Source organism: Theobroma cacao, chromosome 5 (assembly GCF_000208745.1).
Source record: "Theobroma cacao cultivar B97-61/B2 chromosome 5, Criollo_cocoa_genome_V2, whole genome shotgun sequence".
Classification (NCBI taxonomy): Eukaryota; Viridiplantae; Streptophyta; class Magnoliopsida; order Malvales; family Malvaceae; genus Theobroma; species Theobroma cacao.
The window spans coordinates 2,178,941-2,198,196 of record NC_030854.1 but is presented as its reverse complement, the minus strand read 5'-3'; the positions used below and the strand labels follow the sequence as shown (position 1 = coordinate 2,198,196).

At 37.8% G+C, this 19,256-nt stretch overlaps 3 protein-coding genes across 4 annotated transcripts; all 3 read right to left on the bottom strand.

Moving 5' to 3' along the window:
- Positions 395-5,948, bottom strand: LOC18597830. The gene is made up of 5 exons (XM_007027064.2): positions 5,448-5,948; positions 4,494-4,582; positions 2,336-4,336; positions 1,530-1,710; positions 395-1,178 (listed from the first exon to the last, which is right to left on the bottom strand). The coding sequence occupies exons 1-5, from the start codon at positions 5,533-5,535 to the stop codon at positions 562-564; spliced, it is 2,976 nt and encodes a 991-aa protein (XP_007027126.2). The 5' UTR covers positions 5,536-5,948; the 3' UTR covers positions 395-561.
- LOC18597828 (protein SLOW GREEN 1, chloroplastic) lies at positions 10,825-14,524 on the bottom strand. Its single transcript, XM_018122428.1, has 2 exons — positions 13,348-14,524; positions 10,825-11,141 (listed from the first exon to the last, which is right to left on the bottom strand). Exon 1 carries the CDS (start codon positions 14,421-14,423, stop codon positions 13,401-13,403), a length of 1,023 nt encoding a protein of 340 aa, XP_017977917.1. The 5' UTR covers positions 14,424-14,524; the 3' UTR covers positions 10,825-11,141; positions 13,348-13,400.
- LOC18597827 lies at positions 16,895-18,328 on the bottom strand. Of its 2 annotated transcripts, none has more exons than XM_007027060.2 (3): positions 18,059-18,328; positions 17,867-17,972; positions 16,895-17,655 (listed from the first exon to the last, which is right to left on the bottom strand). In XM_007027060.2, exons 1-3 carry the CDS (start codon positions 18,101-18,103, stop codon positions 17,510-17,512), a joined length of 297 nt encoding a protein of 98 aa, XP_007027122.2. In that variant the 5' UTR covers positions 18,104-18,328; the 3' UTR covers positions 16,895-17,509. The 2 variants fall into 2 exon arrangements, with proteins under 2 accessions (XP_007027122.2, XP_017977205.1); XM_018121716.1 differs by having other exon boundaries at positions 16,911-17,655; positions 17,867-17,981; positions 18,059-18,320.

Here is a 19,256-nt window from a genome sequence, read left to right as displayed (position 1 = left end):
AATTTTGATTAAATTTTTTTATTCAGATTTTTATGTGTTTCAATATTTCAGGTTATTATTTTGTTAATTTATACCGTTTTATTCTTATTTCAATATCAATTTAAGCTATATATCCCTACAAAAAGATATCCACATATTTGCAAGGGAATGGAAAAATATTGGGTACATTCTCTCCATGGATAAATTTGCATACAAAAGGCGATTTGTTTCCCTTTGGTAACTAGAAAACCCAAAAGTGGTGGGTTTTGCTGAGAAAGTGAGAGGACCATTGGTAATGACCTTTGTTGTTGGACAGCTCCAGTCTCTGGTCTTGTTTTGGGCTTTTGCCATTTGCATGCTTGGAAACCCCAAGCAATTCATGGGGAAAACAGGCAAGAGGGTTTAGCCATTTAACTAGATTCTCAAATTCAGATCTTTATACATCTCGACAGAAATGGTGGAAAATGGTTGGGCTAATGTTTGATACTCTGCATTTTGATAGATTCTTGCCGGTGTAAAGATTTAGAACTTATTTATACAGTCATTTGTATATGGTGAACTTTCTAAACCAAAAGCATCTGGCTACCCCCTGCCACTTACCTCAGCTACTAGTTCATCTACCAACAGTCGTTCCATTTCCCCACCTATTACATCAATATCCTCCCTCAAGTATAACCATTGAGATTCCCCTGCAAGCACCATCTCCTCGGCATCCATGTGCAGTTTTTTGTTTTGGCTTACCAGAGACTTGCGCAGGCTATCTTCGAGCTCTCCTATGTTCCACTTCGGAATGATTTTTCTTGCAGATTTCACCCATGGGTGTTGGTCAATAAATTGCTGATAGGTCTCCAGTAGCTTTGAATTAATCCTATCGAACATCAACCTCCTTTCAGCCCGTGACCAAGAATTTAGATTACAGTATTTTTTCTCGAGTTCTTCAAATACAGACGGATTCACCGGACATTCTGGAGAATGCCATGTTGCTAAGAATGTATCCAGGTCGGCTCCATTAATTCCAGAATTGACCAAGACATCAACTATGTATTCAGACTCCCAATTCTCTTCAGCCCTTGGCATCCCCTTGTCCTCAGCAAACCCAACAGATACTTCATCAACATCATCATCACTTGAAATAAGCATAGTTCCCTCTTCATATGCCTCAGATTCTAGTTTTAATAGTTGAAGTTGCATCCGAAGCCCTAAAAACATAAACGACACTAAAATTAGACCGAATAGATAGAATCACACACAACAAAAACTAAGAATGGAATGTTTCATGCAGCATACAAATTGGATGAACTTATGGCAGTTCTGTATCATAATTAAAATTTAAGCAATAATGATAAAAACTATTCCCTCGGATATTAAGGACAGCTTATGATTCCATGGCTTCAAAGTCCCTTAATAGTAGAATCTGATTAAATGATTTGAAAAATAAAAAAGCGGTGGCTTTTCTAATGCAGATGGATGCTAAATATGTTTACTTTTTTTGATAATTCAAATGGATACTAAATATAAAAATAACGAAACTAGAACAGCCACTAAATTACCATGGAGATCAGCACTAATACTCTCAAAGCATTCAGAACCAGATGATAAATCATCTGTAAAAGGAGCCTCTATAACTGAAACTGGACTGGGTTGATCTGCCTCCTTCGAGCTTGCTCGAGATTCTAGTTCTGACACAGGGCAATGCAATGTGGCTTGCTTAGATGGTCCATCTGATGATTCCTGGAGAAATTGCAAAAGAGATAAATTTGTTAAACTGATTAAAGAAATTTCACAGTAACAATCCTTATGCTCTAATACTATAAAGATTTTGAACTAACCATCAAACAAGTTTACAACACGACTATGGGAAGGAGAAAATCTAGACTGAATAAGTTGATAGAAAAGGAAAAAGCATGATTTATTTATTGCTAAACGCTAATTTAAGAAATACAGACTGCTTTGGGTCACCATCTGCTATGAGCATATTAGAAAGCAAAATCAACAGATAAAAAAAGTACTATTCAAGAGAAGGCTTGTTGCATAACTGGAGATCATGGTAGAGAATGATAAAAGACACATAACAAAACCAAACGGAACAAGAAAATAGATCCCTTTTTGGAGAAACAAAATTAAGATTGTGATCAGATAAATTGGCAAGGGAAAGAAACGTAAGATAACAACATTTGAATCCACCCTTGTAAAGCAATGCACAAGACAAAAAGCTAAAAAAAATTTTATAAGCACAAAAGGTTTATTTAAAAGACCCCATGATAACCAATGTCCAACACCACGAGGCAGATAAAAGAATAGACTCACATATTTGGAGACTTACAGGCTAAAACACCATTCAAACAATAAAAAATACCTGGGATTCCAAATTATCGAGGTCACCAGTAGAACAATCACCATTCATTGAAGCAGAAGCTGATAATTCCATTTGAGAAGGTTCAGAAAGCACAACCTTATTCTGATCATTGACATCCACTGCATTTTCAAGAACTGAACTTGCATCCACAGAAGTACTAGATGCCCCTGAGACCATAGGGCTCTGTTCAGGTTGATCGTGCCCTTCTAAAGTTTGCTTTACTTGATATGGCGTGATATGAAATTCTGGTGAAGTGTCACTATTTTCATTGTTACTACTGCAAGTACTAAGAAATTGAGATTTCTTAGTACAGGATCTTTGGTTGCTAGGCAATGGAGCTACCCACGGACTGAAATTGCCTTTTACTGCCTTGTTTCTGTCCCACTTGAAACCCTCTTTTGGAATCACATACTTGTCCCTGCGAAGACTTTCATGGCGTGTGTTTATTCTAGGACTTCCAAAGTCAGTAGAAGAAGCAGGAACAGATCGTGATCTTGAAAGATTACCAAGACATTCATTCTTCCAACCATCCCTACTGCTAATGCCTAAAGGTTCTTTCCATACTGCTCGCCGAACATCATTACCAAACTCACTGCATCCTTCCTCACCAACTATGCCACTAGAATTTGCTGGCCTCACTTCCCTATCTGAGATGGCAAGCATCTCACCCAGTGTGCTGCCCCTACTAACCATAAGCAACTCTTGAGACCCGTGTGTTAGTTTCCACCTCTCAGATAGTCTCTTCTTGGCCTCCCTACTAACTGATGATTCACTAGAACGGGACGATGACCTCCTATGTTTCTTATTCCTGCCAATATTATCTCTATAAGACACTGTTGTTACATCTGAATCATTTGCAGATTCAGATCCAGATACATCACACGAACTCTCATCTCCTGCATATCCTCTAAACCTGGAGGTTGAAAATTTCATTGAACCGTTGCTAAAGCTATTTTTCATTCGCCTAGTAATCTCCTTGGCCATTTCCCTAGACTCTCTAGAGTTATGCCTTGAAAACCCAACATCTTGGTGAACCTTTTTCTTGCCCCATATTTCTGCCTCCCTATTTTCAATACCCAAAATTTCTGACTGTCCTGTGCAATCGGATGGAAAATGATGAGAAGAACAAGGTGATGAAGCAGTTCTCATAGAGTTCAGTGACTTCCCAAGATTTGGTTTCAAGACAACAATTCTTGTGGGCGCAACAGCTGGCTCCTGTTTCTCCTCTAATTGAACCTTAGGTGACTTGAGGAGATTGTGAGCAGCATATCTCCCACAAGAGTGGCTCAAAAGATCTTCTCGATGCCCCTGAGGAGATTTGCTGCAGTGTTTACATTGAGTTTCTCTCCCTGCTCTTCGGCCTAAGTGACCATTTTCATTGGTCAGAGTGTGTGAGGACTTCATAGCTGATATACGACCACAGCGGGATTGGGGTTGAGCACCTTGCAGATCATGCGCACCTTGCAGATCATGCAAATGCTTTGTGAATAATGAATCCGGTTGCTGAAGGAATTTCAGCAGAAGATCAGTGTTGGAGTCTAACACCTCAAGGGCATCATTGAATTCCTCAGAATCCTGAAGCTTTTCATCCGTTGAAAGACGTTTAGCCTCCATAAACTTCTGCTGAACAAAGGCCACCTCAGCATCAGAAAGCTTTGAATTTGCAGTCCCCTGAGAAGAGTAACTACCAGTCTCCACTTTAGATGCATCTAAAACTTCAAAAACATCTTTAAATTCCTGCTCCTCCTTTGAGCTTTTCCTAGAAGATCGTCGACTATAAAATGAGCCACCCTTTTGAACTTTCTCTTTACTCTCAGTTCTTTTCTGCTGCTTGTGCCCAGGCTGCTGAGGTGGCAGCCCATCAAGCCCCATCAACCTTGCAATAACACTTGGTTGTCGTCTTCTAGATTCATTTTCTTTGGACATCTCTTGCGCTAACAACTTCTTCATTGGGGTCCCGGTTGATTGTTTTGAAGATCTCCAACTCAACTCAAATGTTAACTGCAACAACCAGAAACATTAGATTATTACTTGAGCTCATTTCATATGATAAATAAAATAAAAATTCAGGAGAAACAAGAGCTAAAAGAGCATAAGAAGTAGCATAACTCTTATCCTATATTAATACAATAAATGGAAACAAGAAAAAACAGCGCACCTGATCTTCGTCTGTAGAATCAGTACCGCAGGAACTAGAATCAGATGCCAATTTTGAAAACTTTCTCTGTTGTTGAAGCTGCCTGTTTCCTGGAAATAATTCCCTATAAAAGCATTAGGATAGCTGTGCCAGAAGTAAAGAAAGGGGCAGAGTCAAAATTATTTTAGAAGCTACGCTTAAAAACCCAATAAATCAACATAACCAATAAATAATTAGAACAGAAACAAAATTCAAACTTGGGAACAGAATTAAAACAAGTGCGATAAGCGGAAAAATACAGAAAATATTCAGAGAAATAGGGGAAAAATTTTTCAAAAGCAACTCGGCAGCAAAGCAAAGCAAGCATGATTCATCATAACCCTACAAAAACAAGCAAAATCATGTTGATAGCACCACAGAGAAGTCAGAAAGGAATTCCAAAAAGACTGACTTTAATGAAAGCACAAGCAAAGGCTAGAAGCAGGGGATAGCCAAAAATAAAATAAAAAAAAAGGAAAAATGCATGCTAAACAGAGAAATGATATAAAAAAAAGCTAAGATTGCATTTCAAGAATGTGAGTGAGCATAATAACGTAGTAGATTAAGACTAAACAAGAAAGCAAGAAAAACGACAAAAAGGAAAGAAAAAAAAAAGTTTACATAAACAGGAAACCGAGGGAAAAAGTTGTGTTTGGTAACGGAGAAATGCAGGAAAATAAAATTAAGTAACTTGAACGGGAAAGAAAAAGCTTAAATCATGTGATTTTGCAAGCTAAATTCAAGAGTCTAACTCACTCTCATGAGTCAGTTTTCAAAATGGAAAAGCAAATATCGAATCTTTTTATAAAGAAGGAAAAAAAAGAGAAACAAAAATTCAAAAAAGAAATGCTTACCCCTCGGATTCCGCAGCGACCAAACCAAGTGAAAAATTATCAGTCAAAAATAGGTAAAAAGAAAAGGAAGAGAAAATCGGACCTCGGAGGGAAGCAGGGGCAGTTGAAGGAAGTAACTCAGTGCAGCTCCGATCAGCAACCTCAGGCCTCCGTTGCCAAAACGTCTCCATTCTCACTCATTTAACTAACAAAACAACAAACTCTTCTCTTCCTTTTACAATCAACAGAGAAAAATTTTGCTTAAGAAAAAGGAGAGGTAATGCGGGAGAAATCTAGATGGCAAATCCGTTAAAAAAAGCAAGCCAGGAAGAGAGAAGAAGGATCCAAACAACTCATGAGCAAGAAAATGGAAACGGAACTGAAAATCCAGATCTTGAACAAAAGAAGAAGGAAATTTTGAAGAAAGTTTTCTTTTAAAAGAAAAGAGAAAATCTGTTAGCTGGGGATAGTTAAAACGGAGAGCGTGACAACGGCGGGGGCAATAAAGAGTGGGAATGTGGGGGGTCCGTTAGGACCGTCGAAGACAGGGAAGAGAGTGAGTGAAGAGAGAGAGTCAAGTTTTTTTGAACTTTCAAAATAGTGAGAAGGCGACAGGGGCAAGATAGGGGGGGTTAGGGGTGGACTCTGCGCGGGCAAGTGGAGAGAGCGTGGTCAAGGACTCGAGGGCATGCGCTTGTCCGAAATACCGAACCTATTGTACACGTGTCAGGTTATGAATTTCCTAAACTTATGTTTAGGATTTTAGAATTTTAAAATTAGATTTTTAAATTAATAATACAAAATTAAATATAAAGTAAAATTATGTAAAAAAAATATTCCAAACAAGAAATTGATTTCCGTTGGTTGTAATTTCAATTTTGGAGGGCAAAAAAAGGGTAATGAATTAGCTGTAAATTTTAACAAATATAATAATAACTGTATTTGCAACCAACTAATTTAATAATGGTTTTATTTTGCAATAATTGAGACAGGCTTTAGGTGCCACAGGGAAATTTATGTCAAAAAGTTTGGCTCAAAGTCATGAATGGAATATATATATATATATTTCCATCAAAGCTAAACAATGATTTTTAGAATAAAATAAGCAATGAGAGGGTAATGGGGTATGAATTTATTTACAAGTAAACATGAAAATTTAGGCAAAATATTAATCTATATTGATTATAAAACAAGAAAACAGATTGTATATACCATTTCTTGCAAGCCAAAAATATCTTTAAAGGCTTTAAAAACACTCTTTGTTTTGCATAACATAATGATCATGATAATCCCAATTTTTTTTTCTCTCAATTCTTTGCTTAATTATCTCATTTAGTCACAATTTGCATTGCTAATAATCCATTATCAAAGATTAAGTTGTTTTCGAACTTAAGACAGTGGAGCACGGATCATGACCCATGCCTAATTTCTTTTGGAAAAAATTGACTTCTCAATGAGGGAGGAATTGTCACATGTGTTGGTGAGGTTCTATAAAATTTATACAGATAGCTGTTATTATTCCATCTTTAGGTCTTTACCTGCAATTAAAATTTGTTTTATGTTGCGTTTGCTAGTGAAGCAAGATCAAAATGTTGATTCATCATCTTTTGGACTTGGGAGGAACTGAACTGTTGAGAGAAGAATTGCAGGATTTTTTGACAGTAAAGACAGTGACTCAGACCAAACAAAGTTGAGGGAATCTTCAATTTGAATATTACTAAGCCATGGGGGGCCTGCTACGAGCCAGGTGGCCTCCTCTAGGGTTAAATCTTTGGGTTTTGTTTTGTATTGTTTTGGTGTGTGAAGTTGACTCAAGCCTCTGGTTTTTCTGGTTTTGGGGATGAGAAAAGAAAACATTGTCAATGGGATTTGTGTCCTCGACAGTAGTGTTGTACTGGGGACATGAAAAGGATCAGATAGACCCAGATTTCTATACCCTTTCAAAACCCTTAAACAGAAGCCATTTTTGGGGTATGGGTCTTTCTTTCCATGTCACTGCTAATCTGAGATTTGGTGGGATTTACACATTCCATGAAAGTTGCATAATTCACAGTCAGGTCTCAAAGTAACATGGATTCATTACAATATGTAGTTTGATGCTAAATACGTCATTATCTATTCAAAAGAAGGGACAAGCAGTGTGAGGCCGACACAAGCATTCTTAGAAATATATTGAAAAGATTTGGTGAATCACTCTTTGAAGTATTTGGCTGTTAAAAAGGTCAATTCTTCTTTGGCTTAGACATGGAGATATTGTAATTGCAAACTGTTGTTAATCAGCTAGCGGGTTGCTGATTCCCATGATTTTTGGATCAGAAACAGAAACCTTTCAGCGCATGTCAAAACAAATCAATCAGCTTTCGAATATGATTAGGCTGTAAGTTTGTAAATGAAGCAATGTTATCAAATAATAATTGGGAGAACTATTTCCAACAGTTGGAGCAACTTTGCAGGGTCAAGTCTTTCTGGGTTTCACTCTGCCTCCAATTTGTCTCTGTCCTCCGAACATTTTCTCACAAGGTGCAATAATTCTATCACCTATTTCCTACATGATTGGTTTGGGCAGGCCTATCCCATACCAATTTCTGCTAAATTACTAACTTCAAATAGAAAAAGCAAAGGAAACTCTCCCTTCCTATGCATCTCAAAATCACATAGGTTTTTTATCCACTGAAAAACCACTTTTAAAGCAGAATTTAGATCAATAACCTACAACAAACTCGAGAAATATTGCAAAATCTCTTTGCGTCAACAAGCAAAAAAAAACAGACAACTAAAAAACTGTTTGTGCGTACTTGATTTCATGTTTTTTCTCCTCCCAAGTGTCAAGTCAAATATGATGTGTATCACCAACCATTCCTGTTTATTTCATCATGGCATGATTAGCTCGGGAACCGTTTATTTCAGTGTAAAAAGCCAAAGGCAAAGAAGCAGGGCCAAAGCAAAAGGGCACCATAACAGGAAAAATCATGGTTGTCTCCAGTCTATACGGTAAAGTTGATTAAAGGTGAGTTCAGCTCTTCCATTCCATCACAATGATGGAGAGTGTTTCTCGATGGTTTTCCTTTCCTTCTAGAGACCCTTTTTTTTCTCTTTCGTAAGGGGATCCAAAGGTTGATTTATAGTAGGAGCATGTGAAAGAAGTTTTAAGAGCCCCCACCACTCACAAGTTCATGAATACTCGTGTCTGATTACCCTTTTCGAACACATTTTTCTTGTCTCGTTTTTTTGCTTCCTTACTTTGTTGTGATCAATCTCTTGTATGGCGACTATGAGTGATGAACACTGTCTTTACATCAATGAGTTTGCCATTGACAAGACAAATATGCTTCTGATATTTTCCTGCCAGGGTGATTTCTGATTTCTGGTAGCTGTTTAATTAGTTATAGAATGATAAACACCCAAAGGAAATGCAGTAGGAACCATGGCAAGATCAACCAAACTAAGATGATGAAATGCAAGGATGAGATTTGAGAAACATGGTTTCAGTAGATGTATGAAAGTAGAAAGGTTTGAAACAATTGGGTACATTTTCAACTAGCTGACTTGATCGACCTCCTCATATTGGTTAATGGTAGTGGCATCTGATGTGAGACCAGGATTCCTTCCTTTAGAGTATCATTAGCCATGGCCTGTATGTGAATGTTTATGGTATAGTTTATCAGTTAGTGCTAGAGAATGCTATCTTTCTTGTATGATAAAGAAAACCCTTTTTTTATTTTTTATTTTGCTTGTAACAAGAAAAGAAAATGAAAAAGAAAAAGGTAAAGCGAATGGCTTTGACTAAAGTGCATTAGCAACAATAATTATGGCTTTTGAATGCCTATAATTGTCTGTTAACTTTTGACAGACAAATTAGCTTAAATAACAAGACAAATGCCGTAGAGTCATTGGCCTATCACACTGGATTAAGACCCTGCCCTTGATTGTGTGTGAGCTTACGACACTTTTAAAGCAAAGTGCAAATCAAGAGCAAACCGTCGAGCCTTTAAATGACGAAACAAGTAACGCCTGAACAGGTAGAAACCCTTTTGCTAAGACTTTTAACTCCGAAAAGAGGAAGGCTGATACAGACAAATCTGTCAAGGTTTAGGCTACGAATGGCAGTTTTAGATTGAAGACAAAGATCCATAAAGTCAAATGCAAGCGAATAACGTAGGAAATTGTGTTTTCCTTGTCATTTCTTTGCGGTGGTGGCACTAGATTATTAACTTATCACTCAGATTAAGTTGCTCTGTCACTTTCAATGATGTCACTTGTTCTTAAAGCATTGCCCTGTTTATATATCTAGATTCAGCACTGCATTTGAAGGGAAAAAACAAAAGGAGTGGATCGGCATGAAAGGTAGGCAAGCTAAGATGGTTAATTAAACAAAAGCAGGTGCGACCTCAATAAAAAACAAAGGTTGGAAATCTCAGAACCCGTGAACCTCCATGGTTGGCAATTTGCAACTAAGATATAGAGAGATCAAGGTGATAAGATTGGAGTTGGCTTGGCAATGGAGGAAACCCCCAAGGCTATATAATTAAGTTGCCAGGTTGCAATGGCTATAGAGCAATTGTGGGACCCGACCAGGACAAACCACGGGTCTTTGGAGAATCTCCGTCAAGAGCAGGTGTGACTCAAATCTCAAATCAGGTCGAGAACCCAAGAAAAAGGAATCCCTTAGGGTTTTGAGAAAAAAGAAAACCATGGCATAAAAAAGAACCCCAGCTATTGCGGGCTGTGCCATCCTCCAAGGGGACATCCGCAGCACCTGGCCTGGGAACCGCTCATTGTTTTATACCAGAGGCGTGCTTGTACTTGAAACTCATCCACCCGGGGAAGATCACCCTGGAGGTTTGAGAATGAAGATCATTTTGTGACTTAAAACTCTTGATTCTCATAGCAACTCTTTCCTTTTTGCTTTTCTTTTGGTAACTGGATTTGAATCAGAATCAAGTGAATGGTTAAACAAAGAGTTGGGAGCTTAAAGCAAGAATTTCGATTTAAATTTAATAGCACTTCACCCCTTGTTCTGTTCATCTGGAATGAAGGGCAGGCCTCTGGACTGCTTGAGGAACTTCAGTACTTGACTGCACTGCAATCTCCTTTTGCTTTTCTTGTTTTTTTTTTTTTTTTTTTTTTTTTGGATAAAGAGCAGCTACCTTTACATTCAAATCAAAATGCTGAAATCCAAATTAAAGCCAAAGCTGGGGATGAAAACAGTACAAAATGTCCCAGCAAACAAGGAATTATTTGTACCGCTCGCCCAGCATCAGTCTTCAGAAATTTGTTGTAATGTCAGATAACTCTGACCTTTGTCTCAAAAGCAAAAGTATACCAGCTGAATAGGCCACATTCAACTCTTAACACCTCAGTCTGTTCACACACCATGCCACCTAACTAAAAGACTAACCTCAAACCAAACAATCAATGCAGACAGAAGAAAATTGCAGCTAGGAAAGAGCAAGAGGAAATTCTGAAGTGAATTTGGCGGGTGATCGAAGTATCAATACTGGGTCCATTTATTACATGCACAGCATAGAAATAGCATATGCATTAATATCTACAAAATTTTCTGCACAGTCCTCACTGTTAATCTTACACAAGCTCTGCAGGAATATAGTAACAATGAAGCTGGACTATAATCCGTTGAGCACCCCAAACATTTCCCTGGAATGCTCAACAATCCAGTAAGATATTAACTCAATAGCCTAGATTAAAACTGTAGAGTTCAATAATGTACTTGACTTGAACAAGTCCAAACAGAGCAACTGGTGGATTCTTACTACGCTGTCTACTTGCAACTGACAACCTACCAAAACACAAATAAAAAAAAATCTGTGAACACAACAGGGGTATCAACCACATAACCAGATATGCTAGATGGTAACAGCCCTTTATACCTATAGCGCTAATAGCTAGGCCAACGTGCAAAAGTAAGCAGGAACATATAGTGAATTTTAATTTCCAAATGTCTACATAGCCACAGATTCTTGTTACAAATTTATGAACCGCAATATGACTCTAAATGACTGTGATCCAACAGCCATAAGCTCAAACTAAAAAATGTTTTACACTGAAATTCCTCCAACAAATTCCAATTCCACATGCACATGAAGCACATGTTTCACATGCACTTGCTAAGTATAAAATATAGAAGTGCCAAAGAAATGCAATGATAAGGACAAAAAGGCAGGAAGTGTTAGTTACCAGCAGCTGACTGCCAGCCAGCTGCACAGAGATTATGTTTCATATTTGGCAACCACCGTTTATAGTAGTAATTGGCATCTCAGATATTGAAAAAGCACAAATAAAAAATTGGACATTGAGGCAATTGATTAATTTCATGCAACCTTTTGCATGCACGAAAGTAAAAGTGAAAATAAAATAAATTATCAGTTACTGATCACTGCCATCAAGCCTGAAGCAAGAATCGTCATAGGCTCATCCAGCTCATCATTCACTAGAAAAAGAAAAGAAATTGGCCCCTATCAATCTCTTCTCCGAAAGTCCTACATATCTGAATTTTTATGGGGCAGTTTGTGAGCCATGCTTAAATGAACCTAATCAAAGGTTATCAAAAGGTTTTAAACTCTACATTTAACCCAAAATGCCACAACATCAGGCGTAAGACACCACATATCTTACAAAATAGACAAAGAGACCTTTTAACCTAGAAAGAAATAGGAAATTATTTTGAAGTTTGTACCATTTGAAACAGGTAGAAAACCACAAAACCAAGCAGATTAAACAATTAATTCCTACCCTCTCTCTCTCTCTTCTCCTTCAGGCAGAGAGTTCTAAATTTGTGCATTCACAGGCCTCTTATCTAAACAAAATCACTTCTGGAAAATAGCACTTCTCACTTATCACAGCAGCCTCAGGAAGCAACTATACCGTAAAACTGGTGTAGATACTTAAATAGACTACAATACAAAGCAATCTATACCACAGAAATCATTCCCATCTTACTCAACGAATTATTGGCTCCCAGTATGTATAACATGTGCTAAATTGCTTGCCTTCCATTAAAAAAACCAAAGCAAAGATATCGATATCCATCTTACACCTTGTATCTTTTATGAGCCTATGAGCCACAGCAACTTTATGAATTATCCTCATATGGGAAGCATTTCATAGCATTTCCTATGTTTAATTGGATAGGTTATGCAGGACACCACAGCAGCTTGGTCAAGAATAGCGCAAAGTGAAATTGAGGAAAGGACTGGTAGGATTGTTTATGAACCATAGCTTCATCACTGCATTTACGACCAAAAGCACCACAATGAACCAGGAGAGCTACTCACCAAATGACTCATCAGTCACTTATCACGACCATACATAATTAACAGAGAAAGCTATTGTAAAATCCAACAAGTATGTAACAAATGCATCGGTATCATTATTTCACCATACTGAACTTAAAATGCAGACTGCAAGGTAATTTTCTTCACAGAGTCAACCACCAACGAAAAAGAAAGTATTGAAAGTCATCACTTTGCATGCAACAAAATATAACCAACCAGCAATTCAAGGATCCATAGTGATCAATCGAAGCAGGTTTTCCCAACTCTAACCATTATTCCTGAATATGAACTGCCATTTTTCATGGCAATTACCATTCAGGAAGAAACATTAACATACATAAGTGTAGCAACTAGAAAGTACAACAAGGAACTTAAATTTCCACTTGATATGAATACACTCAACTAAGCAATTTTAATAGTAACCAAAAGAATTATAAGTTGCAACAATAAATAAAGCAAAAGGAACGATTTGACCATAAGGCATGAAATAACAAGTATATTAAGCTTCCTACCATCTTCCATGCAAAATTCAGACACATATAATGACTAAACTAAGTCAATTATCCACTATGCCTCTTATCAATATGCATACTACAACACTAAATACCAACCCTTTAATAAAAACTACCATCCAGACTGTTGCACAAAAACTGAGAGAGAATTAAAAAAAGAAAAACAAGTGAAAATTTAAACTTCAAAATAAAAGGGGACCTCTTTGCAAAAATCACCAATCTTCACGTTTGATAAAGAACAACCCATTTCTCTCAAATCTTTCCTGCTCCTTCTCTCTCAGCTTTTTCTCCAAAAATCTTCGTTGCCACCATGTTATCAACAAAATACTCCCTATAAGGGTGATTCCTAGGAACAAGTTTCCTAAACTTTTCAAACTGTTTCTCAGCCTCATCTTTCTTCTTCAATAAAGTATAAAGAATCCCCATACACAAATAAGGCCTAAAATCCCTCGGCTCTTCCTTAACCAGAGCCTCATAAACCTTCAAAGCTTCCCAATGGTTCCCTTCAATTACCCGAATTTGCGCAATTAATAGCTTAAAATCCCTAAAATCTTTATATTTCTTCTCTTTCTTGCACTTCTCCATTGCCCCTTCAATTCTTTTTTCTAATTCTTTCATTTTTTGCCCCGACTCAGAATAAGCCATTACAAGCCCGTGATAAGCCTCGACCCGAACCGGGTCCTTAGCTAATATTTCTTCGAATTCTTTCTTGGCTAGCTCGAAATCGCCACCGTAGCTATGGATTTGGGCTTTTAACATGGGCCATTCTGTGTCTTCGGGTTCGAGCTCGATCAAAATGTCGATAACTTCTATAGCTTGTTGCAGTTTCTTTGCTTTGATCCGCACCTCCATGAGAGACCGTAGAGCTTCAGCGTCATTTGGGTATTGAGTTAAGTGTTCTTCGATGGTTTTTTCTTGATCTTCTAAGGAGATATTCGTGTCCGTCGAGGTGGACTCCACAGTGGGCGTTACTATCGGGGCGGCAAGTGCGGGTTTTTGGTGGAAGCGCGTGGAGAAGAGTGCGGCGGCCACGGTTACGGCAATGCAAGTGGTTTTGAGCAGAGGGGTTAACGTTTGGAAAAGTGAAGGCTTGGGGTTTTGACAGAGCGGAGCTGAGGAGGATGATGAGGAAGATGAAGCTCTGATGGAGGATAACTTGATCGGCGAAGTTCTGAAGGAGAGAGAGGAGATGGGTTTAGGAAATGATGGACGGTTGTGATTGAAAGAGAGGTGGAGAGGTTGGTGACGGCAGTGTACTTTAGCACAAGACTCCATGTCTTAGAGATAGAGAAGAGTTCCTCTCTAAAACCCTGGTAGATGATAACGGAGAGGGAGAAAGGAAAGTTCAAAACCCTTTGAGCAACGAGGATTCGGGAATGTGCGGTTTTTGGTTTCCTAATGAAACGGCAGCGTCCTTCGCAGTCGGGTTTGGAGTTTAAGGCCCAAATATGCCTTGCCCAAGATGGTATTAGGCCCAACTAACTTTGTCCATGTTAGTTTTAGGCCCAATTCAACAATTCCCATCATTGTATTTCTTTTGAAGGGGAAAACAAAAATTCTAACGGACAATGCATGTGTTACGGAATCTTACATCGGATAGATAAGGGAGTAATCTTCGACTTATAAGCGTAAACGTTGCATATTTTCATACGTCAATTTTTTGAGAAGCGGGTAATGATATGAAAGTCAACTTGGATCTCATTTCATTGTCACCCCAAGTGCTCCAATTAGAGAGTAAGCAAGGTGATCTTATTCGTAACTAGAGCATCGAGGATTCATTTGGATGGAAGAGAATGTTATGTAAACTCATATTGGATATGTAAAAAGGAGAACTTAGATTTATAAATGCGAACACTGCTTTAAGTAATGATCTTATGACATGTACCGATCATTAAATCAAGTGCTCGGATAATCGGGTGCATTCCCATCATATATTCACATATTATCATTCACAAAGATATAGAAACTAGTCTATACTAGTTCAGTTTTTTATTTGTTACATGAGATTGTGGAAAGGATATAATAATTTTAGACAATATTTTTATATTTTATAAAAATAAGTGTTCAGAATTGCTAACTTAGATTTAATTATATCAAGTCAAGAAACAAGATCACTTTTGCTACTTTTTTTCTTTTTTCTTAAAAAAAACCATATTTTTAACTTAGATTTACTTAGATTTGTTGAGATTGGAACGTATCTCCTTTAACTCTCCAATGGCAGTGGCTTGCCTCAAGAATTAAGTTTTATTTTATTTCCTTGTATTTGCCTTTATCTTAGTTTCAGTTATAACACTTTCTGTACTCTATACATGAATGCTTTATAACTACTGCCATGTACAAGGTTGTGACAAGTAGTGGTGTGCATCATGGTCCAGCTAGCAGAAACTGTCAGTTAAATATTTTTAAGCTTTAGTTTGTGTTTTTTTTTTTTTCATATATGCTCCAGCAACGTATGTAACAGACTTAATGAATAAAAATCTAAGTTCTATTTTCTGCTCTTAACTAGCCTTTTCTGCCTTCATTGTCTTTGATTCTACCTGGTATTCCTATAATTCAACAAGATTCACATATACATAAGCAGTGAATAACAGTGAGTGTTGAGTTGTTTTTGTTGGAAATGGCAAGTTAAAGGGAGGCAGTGTTTCTTCCCTTACCGACACTTCATTACTATAATTTCTTGTGCCCTTTGTTACACTACATACTGAGAAGACAAAACTAGTTAGATATTTCTTCGCTACCCGGAATTTCCCTTTGAGATTGAGTTGGTTGGAAAGGGGAAAGAACGAAATTACTACTTTGCCAAATGGTTTTCGATTACTAGCTCGTGAGTGCCACTGGTGATTCCTTTACGACGTACGGAAAGGTTTTCTGCTGTAAATGTTAAGAGGGTCCAAATTCCATTTAGAATCGCACCCCGCCAAGCATGAGATTCACGAGTTTTTGACCTTTTTGTGCTTTCGGTATTTATTGTTTGGGGACGTGACTGCTGTCGTGAGCAATTAATAAGCTCAAGTCCCTTTTTGTAACATTTCGGATAGACGACAGGGCAGTAGGTTGTGTTTTTTTCTCTGGAACTTGGAACAGGATTTAGGTATCTAGCGGTCCAAATTCACTCTTTCGGACTGGGAGATCTAGAAAATGGTGCTAAATCATTTCAATCAGTGAAACGATCCATCACCAGACATCAGCAGCAAGCCAGCTCAAGAGGTGAGCCAAAAGCTGAACCTGGTTAGGAAAATGGCTGTGAAAATCACAAGCCAAAGTCCCAAAAAGAAACATAATCCACACTTTCCTCTCTTATGCTGGCTAGCTAAGATAAGAAGGAAGAACAAATCATCACCTTTGCAGCCTGCAGGATACCTACGAACTCAAATTTTTGTTCTTCTTAATTTTGCTAGTACTATCTTTTTGCAGTGATTTCTGCATATATAATCCAAATCATCACCTTTGGCTTTTCTCATGCATGGACCACCATGGTTCTAACCTGATGTTGCAACAAATTTCATCACCCAAACAATTACCTTGCTGTTATTCTTCTTGTAAGGCAAAGCCGAGAAAACAAGTTTTTTCTATCTTTGGACTTAAAAGCATCTTTGACCCCCCCAATATGTAGAAAATGATCTCTTCGAAGTGAAATCCAAAAAGATGTGACAACCAGCCCGGGGGGAAGTTGGCAATTGGGTTCAGAACTCAAACACTGTAAAAGGTCAAGTTGGCTAGCTTTCTCAACCGCATACTTCACATCGTATGTAAACACATATATATGAACAAAAGCAAACTCAAGAACATGTTTTTGTTATTTGGCATTGGTCCCTCGCTCTTCAAATTCATTTGATCCAAACGAAAAACCAAAAAGCTTGGGACGGTGACAATTGACACAGTCGTCCTCGTCCCTTTTAAGCAATGGTCCCCAAATTCCCTCGACTTCATTTTCACTTCATAATCACAATAATGGAGAGAAAGAGAGACTAGTACTCTTCAAATGGGTAAAGGGAAGTTAGTAGAAATTTTACAAAGAGCGAAGAAGGGACACGTAAAGAAAAGGAACAAAGAGGGCGGTGCCACGTTTACACAACGTGCCATGAAGTCATGCAACCCCCGTCCACACGCCGCTCCCACAAGCCGTCACGCTTCCCAACTACTGTTTACACCTACAAACAGTTATGCCTTCCAATCGTTTTGTTCTTCTTTTACCAAAGGCAAAACCCAAGTAGGATCTGAAATTCTGGACCATCTGCTGCGGGACCTTTATGCTGATATATTATATATTCTAGTAGTACTGCTACTGAAAACTAATTAAGCTAACTGTTTCAAACAATTCTAATTAAACACTTCGATTTGAGCTATAGATAGATAATGGATCAGTTCTTATCAATAGTCTCCCTCATGGAAGCCTTAAGCCTGCTCTGGATCCTTTGCCTTTTCTCTATTTCAGTAGCTCTCTGGTCTCTGCCCCTTGTGTAAGCCTCAAAGAACTCCTTGTTCTCTTTCTCCAACTCATTCCAAACTGCAACCAAAACCATTCACACACGATCACATCCAAAAAAAGAAAAAATAAGACCCTTAATTTCTCAAGACTTTCTAGCTAATACATAAGACACTGACACCAGGCTCTCTCTTCGATCACAAAAGCATCACGAGCATGTACAATTAAGCTCGTTTGTATATGTTTATATGTGGGTGAGTAGTGTTTCTTATGAAAGGAGAAGGTGACTGACCCGTTGAAGTAATGACTGGTTTAATGTTTGCATGCTTAGACAAAGCTTCTATGCACTCTTCTTTGCTCATGTTGAATATCAAACACTCTTCTATAAGATGGTGCACCTGCATCAACTTGATCATCTCAGCAAGAAAACAACATCAGATTGGAAAGAAATGAACTATTTAGAAAAATCAAGAAGATTACTTACCATGTGGATGTATGAAGCAGACGAGTCACCCCCCATAATAATCATCAAATATTAGAACTAAAAAAGGAAAAAAGAAAAAAGAACACTCTTCTCTGCTTTTCAGGCTTAATTATGTATATGGAAATGAATACAAAGGTGAAGAAGAAGCTAGAAAAAGAAGGGAAAAGTAGATAAAAAACAAAGGGCAAGGGAGAGAAAAAGAGAAAGTAGGAAGAGAGAGTCAGTGTGGAGAAGGAAGAATCAGCTAGAGATCAAGAGAAGGGCCAAAAATGTTCAATATATAGAGACTGTGAGTGAACATGGGATATTATTGTATAATAAATATATAAAAATAAAGGGAAAATGATGGATTGGGTTTTGAATAGTAATTAATTAAAGAAGTTTTGAATGGGAAAAACTTTTGTTTGATCCCATGATGTCATAGGGTGTTGGTGGGGTCCAAAGTCTCACGTGGGACGATGTCTGTGATTGGTGGAGAGGAGATTAGAGGAGATTTTGTGAGCAGCCTTCGTTTGTCTCTTACGTGGCCACTACGCCACCCTCCACGTGACACATGGGCCCCGCCTCACCTTCCAATTTTGGGTGTGCTGCCGAGCTGCCGAGGCTGGGTGCACCTCGCTCTTCCCACGCTCTTGATCAGCTTTGCCATGTGCCACAGGGCATTACGCTCTTTATAAAAGATTAATTTGGTAAATTTATTAAAAGTTCTTCAACTGTAAATATGGTGAGATTTCATAATATTTTCTCTTTTTCGAGTTGGAAAATTTTTGTCACTAATCAATCATTCTGTGTACCGCATCCATTGAAGCGTCTGACAAAATATTTAAATTAAGTTCGAATTGATTTTAAAACGAAGTCATTAAATTCTTTAATTATCTAATTTATAAACTATGCATTGTTCATACTTATAAACTTATAATTCATCTTTTACCTATTCAGTATAAAATTTCGTGATAAATATACCAAATGATTTTTGAAATTGTGATTTTATATTCTTGTTAGAGTAGATTTGTGGAAGTTTACTGCACTGTTATCCTTATTACATTACCATGAAAAAAGAAAATCATGGGTATGAGATTATCCGGTTGTCATGTTGTTTTCCTTTGATTTATATAATTGGAAAGGGGGGTTATGAGGTGTTGTATTCAGGTTTTGATACGGTTAGGACATTGACAGAAGATGGGGGGGGGGGGGGGGG

Excerpts from the sequence above, each read along its gene's own strand:
- LOC18597828 (XM_018122428.1), bottom strand. The coding sequence starts at position 14,423 with ATGGAGTCTTGTGCTAAAGTACACTGCCGTCACCAACCTCTCCACCTC.
- LOC18597830 (XM_007027064.2), bottom strand. The coding sequence starts at position 5,535 with ATGGAGACGTTTTGGCAACGGAGGCCTGAGGTTGCTGATCGGAGCTGC. Across the intron at positions 4,583-5,447 it reads TGCCCCTGCTTCCCTCCGAG|GAAACAGGCAGCTTCAACAA; the intron begins GTCCGATTTTCT and ends AATTATTTCCAG. Across the intron at positions 1,711-2,335 it reads TCGATAATTTGGAATCCCAG|GAATCATCAGATGGACCATC; the intron begins GTATTTTTTATT and ends CAATTTCTCCAG.
- LOC18597827 (XM_018121716.1), bottom strand. The coding sequence starts at position 18,103 with ATGATTATTATGGGGGGTGACTCGTCTGCTTCATACATCCACATG. Across the intron at positions 17,982-18,058 it reads CTGCTTCATACATCCACATG|TTGATGCAGGTGCACCATCT; the intron begins GTAAGTAATCTT and ends GAGATGATCAAG. Across the intron at positions 17,656-17,866 it reads ACCAGTCATTACTTCAACGG|TTTGGAATGAGTTGGAGAAA; the intron begins GTCAGTCACCTT and ends TTTTGGTTGCAG.